Source organism: Mesoplodon bidens (genome assembly GCF_964165515.1).
Source record: "Mesoplodon bidens genome assembly, chromosome: 18".
NCBI classification, from domain to species: domain Eukaryota; kingdom Metazoa; phylum Chordata; class Mammalia; order Artiodactyla; family Ziphiidae; genus Mesoplodon; species Mesoplodon bidens.
This window is the reverse complement of record NC_138175.1, coordinates 10,309,827-10,328,509: the sequence shown is the minus strand read 5'-3', so window position 1 is coordinate 10,328,509 and position 18,683 is coordinate 10,309,827. Positions and strand designations below refer to the sequence as shown.

Genomic DNA, 18,683 nt, shown 5'->3' with positions numbered 1-18,683 from the left:
ATGAAAATAATACAGGACGCAAGCACTGGCTAAAATAACCCAGGAAAGCCCTGTCAAAGGTTAGGAATGTGATATCTCTCTGCTTCCAAAAGCAGCAGCCCTTTATTTAAGATGTTTTTCCATTTAATTTAATTATCCTTGAACTTCCTGTTGAAGGTTTTGAAAAATATATGTTAGAGGCAGGGGTGGTGGAGTGGGACTTCAGCAAGTGAAGACCGCTCCATTTATGAGTTTGGGCCTTTATTAAGTGTGCCTTTGGACCCCGTTGGTTTATGTTGTGAAATCACCATTGTCTATTTTTAAGGAGAATTTGTTTCGATGTTTGCCCAATTGAGTTTTCAATCATCTCTGCATACTTTTTCTCAGATTTCTAATAAAAGCACAACTGCTATATCAGAAGTCAGAGACAGGCTGTTTCATATCATGTTTTTTTTTGTTTGTTTTTTTTGTTTAAGATTTACAGATATTAATGATTCCTCTGGAAAACTAGACTTTAGCCTCCTTTCTCCATCGAAAAATGACTACTGGGCCATGCTGGCTTACAACCGGTCCAAACTCTGTAACATCCTCTTCTCCAGCGAACTCCACCGCCGCCTGTCCCCGCGTGGGGTCACGTCGAACGCGGTGCACCCCGGGAACATGATGTACTCCTCCCTGCATCGAGGCTGGTGGGTGTACACGCTGCTCTTCACCTTGGCCAGACCCTTCACCAAGTCCATGGTAAGTGAACTGCCGCCGTCGCCACAGACACCTCCAGTGCGCCTTTACGGAATGGGTCCTAGGGAAACCCAGGCACACGTGCTTTCTGCGCCTCTCACCTCTTGTGAGGATGAGTCTGGTCTTGATCCTCACAGCTTCAGGACTATTAGGGCTCTTGGACACATTTCAGTGGACTTTAGATTGCATCTGTTTCTCTAGAGGTGGCTTGGAGGGCCAGAGAGAAGACGTGCGCTTTCAGTATTGTGTTAATATGTGGCTGAATATCTTCATGGAGATGATTTGTTTGCTTTCGATGTGATTTGTTTTTTTTCAGTAAGCACAGTCCTTCAGAACTGTGCTTTGTGTTAGTAGGTGAATAACATGGATTCGTGCCTTTTGAATTATTAGCAGATGTGATTCCTTTGTTTCCATTGAGAATCTGTATCTGTTGTTCTAAATTCTTCTTTTAATGGGTGTAAACCTCTCCTGGAGAATCCTTTGTTGGGCTACAAGTGCACTTTATTCTTTACTTCTCCAAAGGTAAGTCCTTTTAGGTGAATCGCACGACTGTGGTTAGATTTGGAAATGTTCGCAAAGGTAAGTGTGAGTTCCTTCTGTTTTTGATGGTCCTATAACAACTGTATCTGGAGACTTCTTCCCTGAAAGCAGTTTGAGGAGGAAGTCATTTGAATGAAGGATGCGCATTTTTACACATATTTGTTATGGTACTTCTCTTAAACACAGGCCTTTAAAAAAATGTTTTCCTGTTTAGTGGACACCAGTGTTCCAGTTAACCAAACCTACCATGTAATCCTCAGAAACGCCTTGGCTTTTAGGAGGAACATAAGTCAAGTCATTAACCTCCAGTGTTCTGGGCAAATGATCCCATAGCCTCTGAATACAGTCTGCTGCCTTCTCCTGCAGCGCTTCCCACCCACCATCCTTGAGCTTCATGTTTGTGGATGGCTTTTAAAACTGCAAGGAAAATCTTTTGACCTGCATAGGAGAAAGTAAGTGCTTTTTTAATTTTAATCAACCAGGTGGTTCTTATGCAAAGCAAATAGACTTAATCCAAGAGGTGAATACTTAAAGAACAGAAGAAGTGGGAGGGTCGGTCTCTGGAGAGCAGTTCTCCAAGGCCAAGGCGGGTGGAAAACTAGAAAGTGTGTGTGTCGCAGGGTTCTGAAGCTTCCCTGTCGGCAGGCTGTTCGCGATCGCGTGACAGTAGGTTCTCCACGAGGGCATCTTTGACTGTGATTTCGGCTCGTTGTCTTAAGTTCGGTCCTTCAGTAGAGATGGTAAGGGAGAATATGGGCCTGGACTGGCGTCAGTGCCATCGACAGTACCGTGGATGGGCTGTTGTTCACGTTTATGAGGGGCGAGAGGAGAGAGCCGCCTCCTCTCTCATTTGCTGCTGGCCCGGTACCTTCAAGACCAGCAGCCCCATCATCGCGTGTGATTTGTAATCTCTGGGTCTTGAATTTTCTCACTTGTGTTTGATCATTGGTGGGAGCCAAGGAACTCCTTTATGTGACATCAGAGTCTTGCTTTTTCTTCTTCTGGAATTTCTCTAATCACAGGAATGTGGTGGGAAAGAACTGAGGCGGGGCTGTGACTGCAAGGACTGTGATGGCGGGTGGTGAAACCATCTCCCCATTGGGTGTGGTCTCCAGTGGATGAGGGCTTGTTGATGGAAAATGGTAGCCACTCTTACTCTGCGATGGGACCACAGGGCTTAAAAACCCTGGACAAGGGCAGGTGGGAGGAAGAAGAAGAAGGCTAGTTCTGGGAAAGTAAAAGGTGGAGTGAATGGTTTTGTGTCTTGGGGAGGGGATCATTGTCTAATAGTTAACATGAGCACAACACATAAACGTGTTTCGCCAAGTCAGTCTGGATTGTCTGCTCCTTGGACATATGAGGATTTCTGAAAGTGCCAGCGAATTAAGTCAGGCGGGCAACCGTGTTGGGATCACAGAATATTGCTATTTGGCTGGTAACTACAGTTGGGACTCAAGCCAACGGGAAAACAAGAGCGTGGAGTTGGAAACTGAGGCAGGAGTGTCACCATACAGCTGGGCAGCACAGGGAGTTAGGAGAAGGTCCCCACTGAATGCGTGCCACACCGGGATCTGGTCTCAGTGATGCCCGATGCCCAGCCTAAGTGGCTGTTTCCTCCTCCTTCACCAGCCCGTGTACAGAGGCTTCGGCCACCCCCCAACCTGGTCCCCAGTGCTCCCAGTGGGAAGGTGCCCACTGGGAGCAGTCTTGGGCAACATATAAAACAAGAACCTGGTCTCTGTGGCCCTGGGTGAGAGGGGGGTTTGGGAAAATGAGCAGATAAACCTTGAGAAGGTTTGGAGAAAAGTGGAGATGTCACCAAAAGACCCCCCAGATTTGGTTAAGTTGTATTGGCAGTGGTGGAATGTTCCATAAAAGGGCAGGGGACGTAAACCCTTAGCCTGTGTTAGAAAAGGGATTTGACATGGCTTCCTGGTGGTGGCAAATGTGAGAAAGCTGCTGCCTGGGACAGTGGACCTACTGACTCTCTTGCTTATGATCCTGACGGTCAAGCCCCAGTTCTTACCCTTGGAATTGGGAGAGCTTGGGCAAGACACTTGACCTTTCTGAGCTTGTCCCCTTGTAACCAAAATGGCGATACAGGTTGGCATGGGGATTGACAGTATGGAGTCAAGGTCTGTCCTATCTTTATATATTTAGGTATTTGGTGGGGTTTCTTAGACCCCAGAGTTTGATACGACTGAGGTTCGTAAAGAGGTGGAACGGGAACCCTGGACTCGTCAAACTCACGGCCAGTCACGTCTCTTGGACGAAAATGTAGGACTCTGTATGTGGGACAGAACTCTGTACCAGTGTAGACCTGGGATCTACTGTTTCACTGGTAGGACAGACTGAACTACAGATCCAACCTCATGGTCTGTCCTTCCATACAGGGCTTGGCATTGCTTCCATCGCGATAAGACATTGTTTTGTGGATGAAGGGCACACTTCTGCCATTTTACTGCAAACATGGTTTTGGACCTAAGCCATGTGGTTGCATCGCCATTCCCGCCCTGTGCAGGAGTTGGATCCTAAATGCTCATGGAGAACCTGAGCATAGATTCAGGGTTCCCGTCTGTCAGTGGCTAGTGTTCTGTTGGTGCTTCATCGTTGCCCTTTCTGCCTTTCACTTCAGACAAAGCATTTTCCTTTTGACCTGAGGGTCGCTGGAGTGTGCATTCCATCGCGCAAGGTCAAGGAAGCAAGAGGCACAACCAGCCTTGTGCTCGGGAGCCCTGCCTGCTTTCTCCACTGTAGCCGGCTCCCTTAAGTATTAAACAGCAGTATTCTAATATAAACGTCCCTTTTTTATTTGCTGTGACTTGCTGTGACTGCGATGATTTTAGTTACAGTAATTAGGTCACCCTTCGTGGAGCCAGGCGATTTTAAGTGCCTCTTTGAGGAATATTGTGGCAGATCAGTAATTTTACAATTGGATATTCTTGTGCAACTTTATTAAATGTAATCTGTCTTTTAAATGTTGCCCTTTTACAGTTATACATTTCTAATTGTTGCTGTAAATGCATTATCACTTTGAAATTAATTAATTTTTCCATTTTGCCCGCCTGCAGTATAATAATCACTAATGAGAAACTTAGGGATTAATTCTCAGCGCAGTGACCCCTACTGGTGGAGCCGTGTCTCTGACACTTCTTCCTCTTGTGGTACAGAGGTCAGGACAGGTATATGGGGGTTTCGGAGGGAAAAGCATTTTTCCCTCTTCCCTCCAGTGTATAATAAAACTAAAGTAATAGATAAAAACGGGAATAGGATTGTCTTAAGTATTGTTTTAAAAGTGATGCAGGGTTCCTTAGCTGCTTGTGCAACATCTTCAAGGAAACTAAACTTTGCTGGAAGCTTTCTAGTTATGAAGTCACATCCATCATATGTGTGTCATATGCTTATTTTCCCATCTCTCTAGCTTGCTTTTTATTTAAATACTCTAAAATTACATTTTGCATATGGATGCACTAATATATATTGTATGTTAGTTTATGTAATGTATTCATACATACATATTACCCTCTGGGGCTTATTTCACAAAATCAGGCATATTGTATTATCTGGTGATCTGTGAGATTTTTAAAGGTGGGTCTGGCTATTTGCTGTTGTTGCCATACACCCAAGTAAGATGCAGCTTGGCAGGTAAGGCCAGGCATTGTGGTGCTTTATGTATCAGCGTGTATGTCTTCATTTATTGCTTACAGCACTTTGACGTTAGAATCACTCCCCTTATTTTGCAGTTAAAATGCATAGGGAACTTAGCCAACTTGTTCAAGAAAGTGAAATATCAGCTGGCAGACCCTCTGCCAGCTACTTGTCCAAGTTCATTTTCTTTGTCAAATATCCCACCGCCCCTGCCACATTGATCCAGTCCTGTGGTTGTGTCTCCTTTTTGAAATGTTTGAAAGCACCTTCAAGAAATGAACCTCTCCCCGTTTTCTCCCCCGCATAAGCTTGCAGTGCTGGTAAACAATGTCTTAGCTCAAGTTCCTAGGTCCACGCCAGCCTTTTGCCATCAGTATGTAAATTTGAAGCTGAGCCCCCTCACGTGCCTCTTAGTGTGTTTTGTGCAACCAGATGTTTGCGATGGCAGGTAACGGTAGAAAGAGTATCATGTGTTAGGGTAGCAAGAGTTTAGCAGATGTTTTAGGGAACCGCGTTTTCAAATCGTTTTACATTAAAAAAAAAAAACAGCTCAAGTTTGTCGAACTTCTGAAACGATTGGGTTACGTTTCCTGGGGCCGCGCAAAGCCAGTCATTGTGCTGAGTTTTAACAGATGCGCAGCTACCCTGCTAATGGATGGGCCTGCAATGCTGGTTCTGTTGCAAAGTTATAAATTATAGCTAGAAAAAGCACACGGTGTCATTCTTCTAACCTTCGGGAAAGCCAAGCCTGGTAATTCTGCCCTTGAATAACCCGCTGCAGGGTGATTTATAGTTGTACAATTTAAAACATAATGAAGGAGATAATAGATGTTGATTTGTTCTTTAAATTAGTATTTTAGAAAAATACTCCCCCCCACCCCTCCCCATTAAATACCCGCAGCTGACTACACTCTGGATACTATCAAGGACAAAACTCCCTGTCTGAATATTTACTGTTACATTGGAGTAGAAAAGCGGGAGGCTTTTTCTGCGTTGGGAGGAGGAAATAGAATTTTCAAAGTGGAAATTTCAGCATATTCTTCACTAATCTAAATATTTTGAGTCTCCTGAGTGAGGGTTGAATTCTCTGGCTGCCTTGCCCTTGCCAGGCCAGATATGTAGAAAACCAGACTCCTAGGACCTCTCTGTGGCTGGGCCACACGTGGGCTTTTCTGCAAACCCCGTCACCCCGCCTCCATGGTGGGTTCTTCCCGTCCCCGAAGCCACATCCCCGCAGCCTCAAACATTCTTGTTACTTTCCAGGATTATCATTAGCATTGGTTTTATTCATCATCTCTCAATTTTGTCCGGAGCTTTAAGGTTTACAGTGTTTGCCCAATTTGAAGTCTAAGGGATATGGTCGAATGAAAAAGAGCATAGGATTTAGAATCATTAGGCATGTGTTCAAAATTCAGGTTTCCCCTCTTTTTTTAGTTGTGTAATTTTGAAATGATTCACCCTCTTTTAGGCTCATTTTCTACCATCAGTTTAGATGTTTTGGATTGTGACTCAACACCCAGTTAAAAGTGGTTGGCGTATCAGAGGTTTGTTTTTCTCATATATCCAGAAGTCCCTAGGCAGCCAGGGGCTTCTTTAGCTAATATTCAGGCAGCTCCTCTGTGATTGTCTTGGCTTTTTCCTCATGATGATAAGATGGCTGCAGCAACACCAACCATTGCATCCTGTGTGATAAAGTCTGAAGTAAGGGTGGGAGGGATGAGGCCCCTCTTTGCATGCCTTCCTCCTTTATCAAGGAGGAGAACATTCTGTCTCAAAACTGTCCTCCCTCGTAGACGTCTCAGCTCCCACTGGCCAGGATTGAGCCACCCGTCCAGATCCTGGGTACAAGGGGGGCTGGAAGAGTGCATTTTGGCATTTTGTGTTTCTGGGGTGGGAGGCAAGTTCTGATGGCAAGGAAAAAGGGTAGGATAATGGCTTTTGAGCAGGCCCTGTTGAACAGGTGTCCATAAAGCTTGCTCATCTGTCTAATGGGAATGCTGTCTGTGTTATAGGGTCATTGTGAAAGCAAGTAAGAATTAAATGGGAGGCACCTGGCCTTAGCTGGTCCCCTTCCACTCACCCAGCTTTACCTCAAGCCACTTCGGACGCCATTCTCCTTCCTTCTCCAGGTTGCTGAAGTGCACTGCTCTTCAGTCTAGACCACACCTTTCCCTCCATGCTTAGTTACTTTCTGCTTATCCTTCAAAACTCAATGCAAACATCATGCTTCAAGGAAACCTCCTTAGATCAAGATTTGGTCAGGACCCTCCATTTTGTGGTCTCATAAGAGTGCTTATCATGTGATACTGTCTGATGTGTCATAACGCTCCATCTGTATGTGCCAGGGGAATGAATGAAGGACCCCAGAATGTGTCCTTCGTAACGTTTAACAGAAATGCAATTTAGAGAAACAACTCCTGTAGTTTTGTGTTTAGTGTCCGTCTTGAAAGTGCTGTTTTTGCCTTCACACTGCTGTATCCCTGGTCCCTAAGGTACACGCTCAGTAAATACTTGTAAATAAATAAACGGAAGACAATTAGGTGCTTAATGAATGACAACCTTGAATCCATTCTTTTTCATGAGTCTCTCTGAGGTGGGCAGGGGATTGCAGTTCCGAATGTGAAGGTAGAGAAACGGATGAGGCTGGGGGATCCCCTGCCCCCAGAGTCACCCAGCTGGTCCATGGGGTCAGAACCCAGCCCCCCACCCCTGAACCCCTGGTCAGGAGAGACACGAGGGATCCACCCAGTGGTGTGAGTATGGAGGGAAGATGCGGAAGGAGAACAGCAAGGCGTGGGCAAGCAACACTTCAGAGCCGGGCAGCTCTCAGATGCAACCCCAGCTCCATCCCACGCTAACTCTCGGGCACATTTCAAACCCTGGTTAACATCCGTGTGTATGGGCTCGTGTTGAGAATTGAACGGGATCGTGAATGTGTAGCATCCAGAATGTGCTAGATGTTCAGTAAACATTCACTGGTATTGCTGTTGCTGCCTTGCGTTGGGAGTAGAAGGTCATGAGTGTGTAGCATTCAGGCTAGATACGCAGTAAACATTTTTCATCATCATCATCATTATTTTTTCAAACAAGGAAAGGGTTGTGTGACTTCCCATTGCTTGGAAATGCCCATTCCCCTAATGACGGCCCCGTGTCTGTCACAGAAGGTCTAATTTTCCCTGTGAATATTAGGCATAAAAAAACCATATACAACCCCGAGTAAGAGCTGGACAACATACAACATGGTAACCAGGCCTGGGACCCACAGGGCATAATGGAAGCCCTCCTGGCGGCCTGTTTAAGTACCCCTTAGCTTTGAGGAAAGAGTCCCCCTTTCTTGTTGGAAACAAAGAGGAGGAAAGTAAGCTTGGCTTTGTGAGGCCAGGGCTCTTCACGGCTGTGTTTTTCTCTGCCTCGCCTTTCTGTGTTTTAAGTCTGGTTAGGCCTTTGTTCCCGAATGAGTGCCTGAGAGGGGGAAAGAAATGACTCTCTGGCCTTAATACGTGTGACCAATTTTTTAATGAACACTTAACCAGGATTTGAAATTCCCCTAGTTTTATCTTCCTCGTTTCCTTTTCTTCTGCGTCCCCGCTGGCTCTTGGGTAAAGCCTTGCCTCTTTTTAACTCTCTTCCCGGCTCTTTTATTACTTTTAAGTTAGTGGAGCCTTCTTTGATCCTCCCCCTCCAGTTTCCTTTTCTCCAATTTCATACTTCTTTCCAATGATTTTTGGCTGTCGCACGGTTTCGATAACGGAGGCCAGCACGGTTAAACAGATGCCAGGAGTGGGTGTTGCCCTGCGATGATGTTTCTGAAACGTTTCTTCTGTGAACATTGATTTTCTTATAACTCACCGGACCTGTTGATTTTTCCCCGTGAGGTGGAAGGTAGTGTTTTTCCAGCAGCAATAAGGAGAACTAGAATCTGGGGTTCCGAATTGTTCAGAAGCTGAAATCCACACTCTCCCCTTCTTACAACACTGAGAGGAACGAATCCGTTGAACATCAGTGGAAGATGTATTCTCATCTTCCCTGAGGACCTACTAAGTGCCAGGCTCCACGCCCGTGGGTTTATGTCTTTGTATCTTCTCTTTTTGAATGTAGTTTTAGAGTTTGCAATTGTGTGTCTCTGAGCAAGTCATGTCCCCTTGCTGGGCCTCCATATTCTTATCTGTAAAATGAGTCATTTAACCAAGATTAGTTGTCCCATGGGTTTTGGATTTTACAGTGTAATTTGAAAGGAAATTTTTCAAAAAGGAGACTAATGCAGGCTCATATGCTTTATTCTGAAAACTCTGGATGAAAGACAAATCCACCACCATAGCCTGTCACCATAATTTTATGAAAGAATAGACATTTAAATGCCCAAAACTGTAGGCAGGAGGTGATTGTGGGACAGAAAGCAGCCCTTTCCATTGAGTACATTCGACTTCACGGAAAACCATTTCATTGCTCCTTTGGCCATTGTTCTCATTATTGAAAATGTTGGCCTTACCCTTGGGAATGACCAGCCTAGAAGATTCCAAAGGTACTGTTTCAGCTCCAGAATTCTTCTGTGCGTCTTTCAGACCCCAGGTTCCAAACTTTCATCAGCTCTTACTGCATCGCAGTTGATTTGTGAGCATGCGGGGATACCATTTGTGAAACGCAGACCTATCCAGCCTCGCCAGAGTCGGGAGAAGGAAAGCGAAGCAGTGGAGGGTCGAATCAGGGCGGACGCTGATCTAACACATCGGAGTGTTTTTCCTCATAAGCACCTATTTCAGCCTGTGCCCTTTTATGACACCCCATCTGCTTATCTCCCAGTTTCTGTGGGTCTGGAACCCAGCCTCTCTGCTTTAGGGTCAACTTGCGAGTTGCAGTCAAGGTGTCAGCCCAGCTGTCGCCGTTTCAAGGCTCAGCTGGGAAAGGGCCCACTTCCAAGCTTGTGGGCCTGTTGGCAGGGTTCAGTTCTTTATGGCCTAGAATACTGAGGACTTTGGTTCCTCTCTGCCTTTTAGCCGTGGGCCTCTCTCTCGGTTCTTTGGAGTCACAGCCCTGTGTAACCAAACCCCAGAAGGGGTCTCTCATAACTTTAGTCCATTCTGTTTGGTAGAAGGAAATCAGTGGGTGTGATCCACATGCACACGGAGGGGATCTCACAGTGGTGTCAATACCAGGAAACATGGGAGCATAGTGGCTTAGAGGCTGCCTACCACACTTTTCAAATTCACTTTTATTTAGTCTTTTGTGTGTGTGTGTGTGTGTGTGTGCCTGTGTGCGTGCGCACGCCTTTTGGTAAGCTATCTGGTGGCAGATTTACTTATAGGTCTTGCTAGTTCTTGGCCTTGAGCCATAGCATTCGTTATTGATGCCTGTGTCTTTGCCTTGCTGTTCTCCTGTTTCATCCTTTCTGCATTCTTGTCTTTCCTCTTTCTGGGCTGAGAGGTACCAGATGCAACCATTTAAAAAAAAATACATGGCTGTTTATGCATTTTTGTCTCATGAAAAGAATAGAGAAACGTATGGATTGTGTTTCCTAAAGTCAAGTATTTGTTTTCATGCTGTTTGAGAGGGGGCCATGTTCATCAGTGGCCCAAATTTTCTCTCTAAAGAAACACCTCTTGCCGAATTTTGAGTTTCAAAAATTGTCCAGAGATCCAGGACTTTTTTTTTTTTAAGCCATAAAGGTAGATAAGGCTCACCAATCATTTCAAAGCCCACGTGGAATATTATTCTTATTCCAGACTCTGTATAGTCTTCAGAATTTTTGTCGTTGTTGTAGTTTTGGGATCTGTTTTTAAGTAGGAATCTAAGAAAGAAAGAAAAAGAACTAGTATTTTGCTGTTTCCGGAAAAAAGAGATTGATTTTGAACACTGCAGTTTGGTTTTCATGTTACAAAGCCACTCCTGTTAAGATGTACAATATGTGAAATATCTTATTTAGTAATATTCTAATTTCCCCTGTGAAAGATCATGCCCTTTTCCCCAGCTGGGGCTTTTTGCTTCTCCATCTACCACCATGTATAGAATCTACATCACTTGATACATTTTTTCCTTGGGTTTCATATGATGGGGTCTCTTTAATCATTTACATGTTTGAAAAAAAGAAAGTGAAATATTCTTTATGAAGCCAGAGTAATCCACAGGAGTGCATGGTGTTTGTTCAGCTGGATATCTTATTTATTTGAAGTACTGAGAGAAATCTCTTCTGACTGCTCAAAAAAGGGGAGAATAAACAGTACGAGTGTCCAAGTAATCTGAGCCAGAGAGGCCCTCCTTTCACAGCAAAGTTATAAAAAGTCTATTTGCTAGATCCAAAAAAAATACTGTATATCAACTACTGAGACCTTCCTAATGTTTTCTTAGTATTCTCACTCTTCAGAAGGAAAAAAAAAAAAACCTGTAAAATCTGGGAACTTTAGAATTTTGGGGGATAGTTTAATATTCCTAGGCAGGTGAATGCAATCAGTCTGTTTTTCCTTCTTAGAACATAACTTCCCTGGCTGGCTTGGGTGTGTGCTACGTGCCCTTTGTCTCTTTGTTGACTCTTTAGAACCATCAAAGACTAAGTAATGGGTAGAATGGCTGAAATCTCAGCATTAACCGTGGGCGCATTTCCTATAAAGAAGGCATTAAGAAGAGGTTTAGAAGTTAAAAAAAAAAAAAAAAGCGACTTATTTCAAAGAAGTATATCCAGTCGTGAAAATAATATAGATTTCCTCTCTTTTTATTCCCTCTGTTACAATCATTAGAAATGAGCTGGCATATTTCTTGTGGATGAAAAGTAGGGGAACACACAAGATTTCTTTATCCCGAACCTGGAACGGTCTTTTCTCTGCTGCGATTTGCTTTCCGCTTAAACTCAAGCTCGTGTATAACATCTTCCAATGTCGCTTCGTCTCTGTCGGCTTTGTATTTGAACCCAGAGCGAAGGTCTTTTCCAGCCAAAGCCAAAATCAAAAACAAAATTAAAAATTTAGCTTATCTTCGCCAAGTCTACCTGGCATGCCTCCATGTTGGGCTGTGATGTGCAGATTTGACCTGTATTCTGTGCAGGATGGGGGGTTGACTGTGAGTTTTCCCTGAATAAGTGTATGTTCTGTAGGCCTCGAGGACCAGGGCAGCTGAGAACAGCAGCAGCAGCAGGTCACATCGAGCAGGCCTCACCTGTGCCGAGAGCCCTGTTCTGAGTACCTCTCACGTGTCAACACATGACACGGCCCACTCGTTCCGTTCCCACAGCCCGCTCCCAACAGAACCAGGTGGGTAGAGCTGAGAAGAGCATGTTGACCTGTTTTGTGAAACAAGAATGCCTTGCCTTGTAGCAGAAAGGCTATGCGTGGGCTTCCAAGTCGAAGAAACTAGGCTCCTAATCCCAGCCCTTTCTCCTGGTGACCCTCGTCATCACGGGCAAGTCACACTACCTCTCTGGGCCTTGGGTTCTCTTTTTCTCTGTAAAAGGGGGACATAGTTCCCACATCTTTAAAAGATCGTTGGAGGATTAAGGCACAGCTCAACCCGAGGGCACAGTCTAGTTTTCTTTGTATCTTTCCGGTTAATGTGAACTTTCCTGAAATTTAATGATTTCCAAGGACACATAGGAAGCTGTGGTCAAAGATCTTTTCTCTCATTCGGCCTCAAAACATATCAAGCTCCTGCTCATGAGAAATGCCCTTTAAGTCTGAACTCCAAGCAAGACCCCGGAGCTACCATAATGCCTTCCTCTTGATAATGCAATTATAACATCGTGTATTGTTGGAGCTCCTAGTCCAATTCTGTGCTTTATCAAACCATATTAATACTGATGGTGGCATATCAACTTCCTCTGGTCTTTAATGACTCTGATACATTTTGTTCACCTTCTTCTGTGCTTGTTCTTTCCCCAAGTCACCTTAAATCCGTTCTTTGGAGCAGGTCAGATAGGAATTAATAAAGTGATTTATTTCAAAGCAGAGGCATATTCCATTGAATCTCTTAATAACACCAGACCAAAAGCAACTTTATCTTGGTCTGTACTTTTGGACATATGTCTGTATTGTCTATGCTCAAGGAAAGAGATTTTTCAACACCCTTTGAAAAAAGTAAAATAAAAGCAGCCTGTCTTCAGAACTTTGGAAAGTTTTCACCTTTTTCTTTTTACATTTTTTTTCCCATATGATTTACATAATACTAGTTATTGATTGCTTTCCAACAATATGCCAGCTGCCCGGATGGTAAGCTTTTAGTCAGATATGGATGTGTTTGTGTATGTGTATATATCTAATCACGGTTCTCCAAGGTCCTAATAAATATTTATTTATTCCTTTTTTGGTCTTTTTCTTTATTTCTCGACTTTTCTCTTTCCCCTTTGCCCTCTGTTGTTTTCCAGTAAGCTGTTTATATCTTAAAATATATCTTTGTGAGGAATTTATGTATTTAGTATTCAGTTACCTGAAGAGGGTTTCTTAAGACAATAGGAGCTAGTGATGGCAATGCACGTGGATGCTAGCAGACAGTAAAGACTCAATAAGTGGGCTTGTTTGTTATATCATGCAGATCGGCATGTACACTTAGACAATCTGTTAGTGGGGAGAGGAAGCTAAAGCCAGCAATTTCAGCCTACTAGTTTGATCCTGAGGCTTTTAAAAAATTCGTTGTTGATGAATAAAACATTTTAATCAGAACTATATCAACACTGATAAATTTTTTTTCATGGGGGTCCAATACAAGGTGAATTCCATTAAGTCAATTAAATACCTTGATGGAGTTTTTAAACAGTACAATGATCGTTAAGCGGTTGGTTTTAAAAATAATTTTATTTTCATGAAATCCTTTTCACCAGGACCTATTTTTTATATATATTTGTAATGGTTCTTTCAACCAGAAAAATGTTATTCATTTGATAAAAGGCCAGTATTCATTTCTTAGCTAATGCCTAAGAAATTCTGCAGCAATTCCACTCCAGTGGAGTCCACTGTAGGGTTTCTCAGTTATTCAGGACTGGTCTCTGAACATGTTGATAATATGATTCTTTCTCAAACTTCTGAAGACTTGGATGACTTTGGGACTCTTGCCTTTTCTGTGTCATGGCAGGGCGAGTGGTAGATGACGACAGATCAGGGGATCCTATTGCTGTTTCAGAACAGTGTCTTTCAAACACTTTTTTGGGTTACTCCCCAGGTTTTTTATGTTGCAAACCAGTACATACACACTTACGCATATCCATTGTAAGTCTGTCTGTGTATAATATGCCTGTATCTGAAACAGAAATTTTACAAAATAGTACTCCAGCTATGGGCAGTGTCCTCTGCTGTTCTTTTGGTTGTATTTCATTTTTTAAAGCGCTCATTGTGACCCATTTTTACCAGCCACTATTGGTTTCAGCATGCACTCTATCAAAATCTCCCCTCTGAAAATTTCTGCTCTAAAATAGTTTGGTCTGGTCTCATCTGATAAACGTTCATTGAGTACTGTGTGTGTTGACTTAAGGGGTAGAAAATTCAAAAGAGAGCAAGTCATTTTCCTTGGCCTCTGGGTGCTTATGTTCAAAGGGCTGGAGATGTAAAGAACATTAGGGTGAAAGGAGGTGGGCACCACTGGACACACAGTGCTTTTCTGCCTTGGGGGCAGACATGAGAGTCATCAGATGAAGTTGTAGAATGGACATCTTTACCAAGCATGTAAACACAAAAAGGAGAAAAGACTGCAGCAACAGTAGGGCTGAGTCTAGGGCTAGCGACAGAATTTAAGGGGGTGCTAAAAAAAAAAAAACAACTCAATAATCAAGATAAGCAACATTTTAGTGCAGTGTTGCCAAAAAATCAAAATCAATGCAAAAAAATTATGATGAACAAAGTTTCAAATTTTAAATCAAGGTAGGATCAGTGTTAACAGCAAAGGCTCGAGTGTGGTCCAGGCTATGGATTTGGGATTGCACAATCTCATATTAAAACTGATGGATGTTGGTGGTAAGATGATGATGATGATGATTATGATTATGATACACGACTTTTGATGTGGTAACTGAATATGGGAGATAAATGGGCAAGGCTACCTATGGGATACACACATCTGTGTATGAATTTGTTGAAATGCCCCTGTATGTGTGCATGCATAAACAAACAAGGACAGTAAACTATCTGATAGTTAAGTTTTATTTGAGGCGTAACAAAACATTATCCTTTCTTGTCTTTTTTAAAGCAGTTGTATTAAATTCTTGCTTGAGGATATCTGATATAGTATGGGACTATATACATATATATATTTTTTTCTTGATTTTATTTATGTATTTATTTTTGGCTGCATTGGGTCTTCATTGCTGCGCACGGGCTTTCTCTAGTTGCGGTGAGCGGGGGCCACTCTTCATTGCAGTGCATGGGCTTCTCATTGCTGTGACTTGTCTTTGTTGCAGAGCACAGGCTCTAGGCGTGCGGGCTTTTGGTAGTTGTGGCATGCTGGCTCAGTCGTCGTGGTTCGCGGGCTCTAGAGCACAGGCTCAGTAGTTGTGGCGCACGGGCTTCATTGCTCTGCGGCCTGGATCTTCCTGGGCCAAGGGATCGAACCCATGTCCCCTGAATTGGCAGGCGGATTCTTAACCACTGTGCCACCAGGGAAGTCAATATGGGACCATATTTTGACATAAAATATTTTTCCTTCAAATAGGTCCGTTGTTTATTTCAATAAATAATCAGTAGAATCGTGAGCCTGCGGTCCTTGGAAACATCTAGCTTTGTCTTTTTGGTGATGACAATTAACAAATGATGTAAGACAGATTTTAGGAAAAGAATATTTAGAATATCCACGTGTGTCACTTCCCCATACTTTGTATAAAAATTACCACGCCTATTCATGATTTAAATAACTGTGGCCTTTTAGTGAGTACCGACATTAACAAACCATGTTAACATGGTTTAAAATATGTAATGCAATTTGCAATGCCATCTGATGACGGAACTATTGAGTTAGCACCCATAGCACTGACTGATCATCCTTGTAAAGAGCTGTTTGCATTGTGAACAGCAAAGATGCACATCCCATCCTCTCGTGGGCTGGCAGCATTTCTGCAAGCGCTGTCTGAAACGATGCCCCTGGAAGGTTGGTGTATCTGATGTTGAAATGCCATATGATGTGTGCCCATCCTATGATTTTAATCTGCTCTGTGCTTAGCAGAATTGGCATATGTTCACACCGACTGGTAATGTTCTGACTGTGTGTGTCTGTCCCCTTTTTGTTCGTTTTGTTACTGTGGGCCTCATTAAAGGCCTTTCCAGGCCCTTCCTCAGGTCTCAGATCATGGCTCTTCTGAAGCAGGATTATCCCGCTTTTTTGCAGCATAAGTTCTTCTGCAAGTATACCATTTCCCCCACCTTGAATAAAACGATGCAAAGCTTTTTCATTTGGCCCAGCTCTGCTGCTTGTTCTCTTGGTCCTTTCAAGGTAATGAGTAATTACAGGTCTTGGGATACAGAGCTTTACTATGTAAGTGTTGCTTTGTGACTCACATGTTTGTTCTCATCGAGTGAAGGTGAATTCCACTAAAGTTAGTGGATGGAAATACAAAAACTCTTTTTCTTGACTTTTTTAAAAAATCACAAATTTTTATTCCCTAAACGCTAAGCTTTCTTTTGGGAAATCTTAATAGCCCTTCTTATGAGAGTCTCTGCTTTGACAGCATTCACAGGGAGCACAGAGGGGGACATATAAACAAAACGTGAACTGAGCAGCTTTCACTGGACTCGGGAACTTTCCTGACTGTCCCTTGTTTCTCGATGAGGAAAGTGAGGAATCCCCCAGAGATGAACTGTGTGCAGCTTGATCTGGTCCATCGTGGTCTACAGATTCCATTACAGTATTTATTCCACCCTCTCCCATTCCCTGCCAATCAGTTGTTTTGTTTCATTGGTATAGCATTATTTGACTTAAACGTTTACTTATTTTCTTATCCCACATCTAGAGCATATGTGGTCATTTTAAATTATATCATTATGCAGCATTTAAAAAAATAAACAGAATATAAATCAACTAATTTTTAGCATTAGTAGTAAGAAAGACAGTCTGATATTAAAACTGTATGTGTGTTTATGTATGTATATACACACAGAAATACATATATAAGCTCACGTGAGTACCGGCGGATGCCAATAGGTGGCGTTCTCTTTCGCCCGTGTGTGGGCTGGGGTGGAAATAGCTTGTAGAACGTGGGGGAAAAGAGCGATGGAATGATTAGTACGTCCTTACTGGGCCTTGAGCGGATTAGAAAAACCTTCATTTCCAACAGTTTCCGTTCCCCTTGTCACCTCGGTATTTAATTTACTTCACTTACATGACTACTTGAAGTTTTCCCAGGTTAGTTGCCCCTGTTAATTATAACCTGCAGGGATAATATTAGTAAACGAACAGATTATAGTATTTTTAAATGGAGGCCAGCGGGTGACCTTGGAAGAACTGATCCGCCAGCGGCTTGTGTGGTGGGGTGAACTGAGGCATCCTGAGCCATCTCCGGTGGCTTTTTATGGGGCAGATTTTACTTTCTGCACTTGCATGTGCCATTATTAAAGGCTGCTGATGCTTGTCTAGATATTCTTCTCGTTTAAATGCAGTTAAGTATTTTACAGTCATATCAGTAGCTTGTTTACATTCTCACTCAGCCTGAAGGCCTGCTTGATGTTACAGATGAAACATGGCCAGACTCAGTTTTAGAAACTCAAGAAGTTGTGTATAATGGAATGATGAGTCATTCTCTCCCAAAGCCATTGGTGCGTGACAGAGCTCCTCTAAACTGATTTTGGACCATCTCAGAGCCACCTTTGATCAGCTTGCTCTCATTTTGCCTTTTTCTGTTAATAAATTACCCAAAGTTTAGCCACATAGGAACTTGGGTGTTGCTCTGATACCCAAGAGATCTTCATTGTTCAGTTCTAGAAGCCGTTTTCTTTTTGAAAGTTTTACCTGTCAGTTTCAGCAATTTCTGTCCATCCAGGACAAAGTACACAACTCTGGGACCTCTGTCAGGGTTGGTACTGAAGCTCGGGGTGGGGGTGGGGGGGTAATGTGTTGCAGGTAGGGTGGTATAGGCATCCCACAGGCAGATTTCCTATCATTCCAGACGTCTGCCTGCCCCATACACATATTTTATTGACAGACACAGTAGGGGAAGTTAAAGAAAGTGGCATTTAAGAAAGTATTGATACTTCAAGACATAGAGAAATACCTAGTTGTTTCTCTTTATGTAAATCCCAAGTTATTTTCTTGCAGTGAGGGACCAGATACCCACGCTGGCTCCCTCCTCTCTCTGGGAATTAATCAAGCATGGTTGGTGCCTTAACTTGCTCAGCTGCAAACCAGCAACTCCCGGGACTCCAGGCTCACGGGATGCACAGAGAGTTAAACACAGGGACCCCGAGTATGGAGGTGACACAGAATTCTCATAACGTCAGGCTGCGCACTTCCCTGCAAGGTAACCCTGCAGCAGGCGGTGTTTCTCTAGTGACCGTAAACCCAGATCCACACAGCAGCCTGATCCGTGGGGTAATGGGCATTTTGCTGATGGTTTTAAAAATCAGAGCTAGTTTATTATTATTGTTGTTAGGATATTTTAGGATATCCTTTTACACATGGTATTAGACTGTCGCATTTTCAGCAGGAGTTCACCCTCGTTTCTCTGGATGTCCCTTTACCCTCTCGACTTGGGCCTCTCCGCTGTCACTTAGCACATTTACTGTGACTTTTGGTGTGAATTCATTCTTAGGTTTCACATGGGGAGCTGGGGAGGGGGTGGGAGGTACTTGCAGCAAAGTAGCAATGGAAATCCATACAGCACAGGT

The 18,683-nt window shown here is 43.3% G+C and overlaps 1 protein-coding gene across 2 annotated transcripts in view; it reads left to right on the top strand.

Annotated features, from left to right (window-relative positions):
* Positions 1 to 18,683, top strand: part of WWOX (WW domain containing oxidoreductase) — a 983,360-nt gene that overhangs the window by 290,339 nt on the left and 674,338 nt on the right. Inside the window, exon 8 of one of the 2 annotated variants that reach the window (XM_081216136.1) lies at positions 456 to 720. In XM_081216136.1, the coding sequence (XP_081072262.1) occupies positions 456 to 720 (265 nt within the window). Of the gene's footprint in view, positions 1 to 455; positions 17,855 to 18,683 lie in introns of those variants that run through there. The other variant, XM_081216135.1, reaches the window with a different exon arrangement.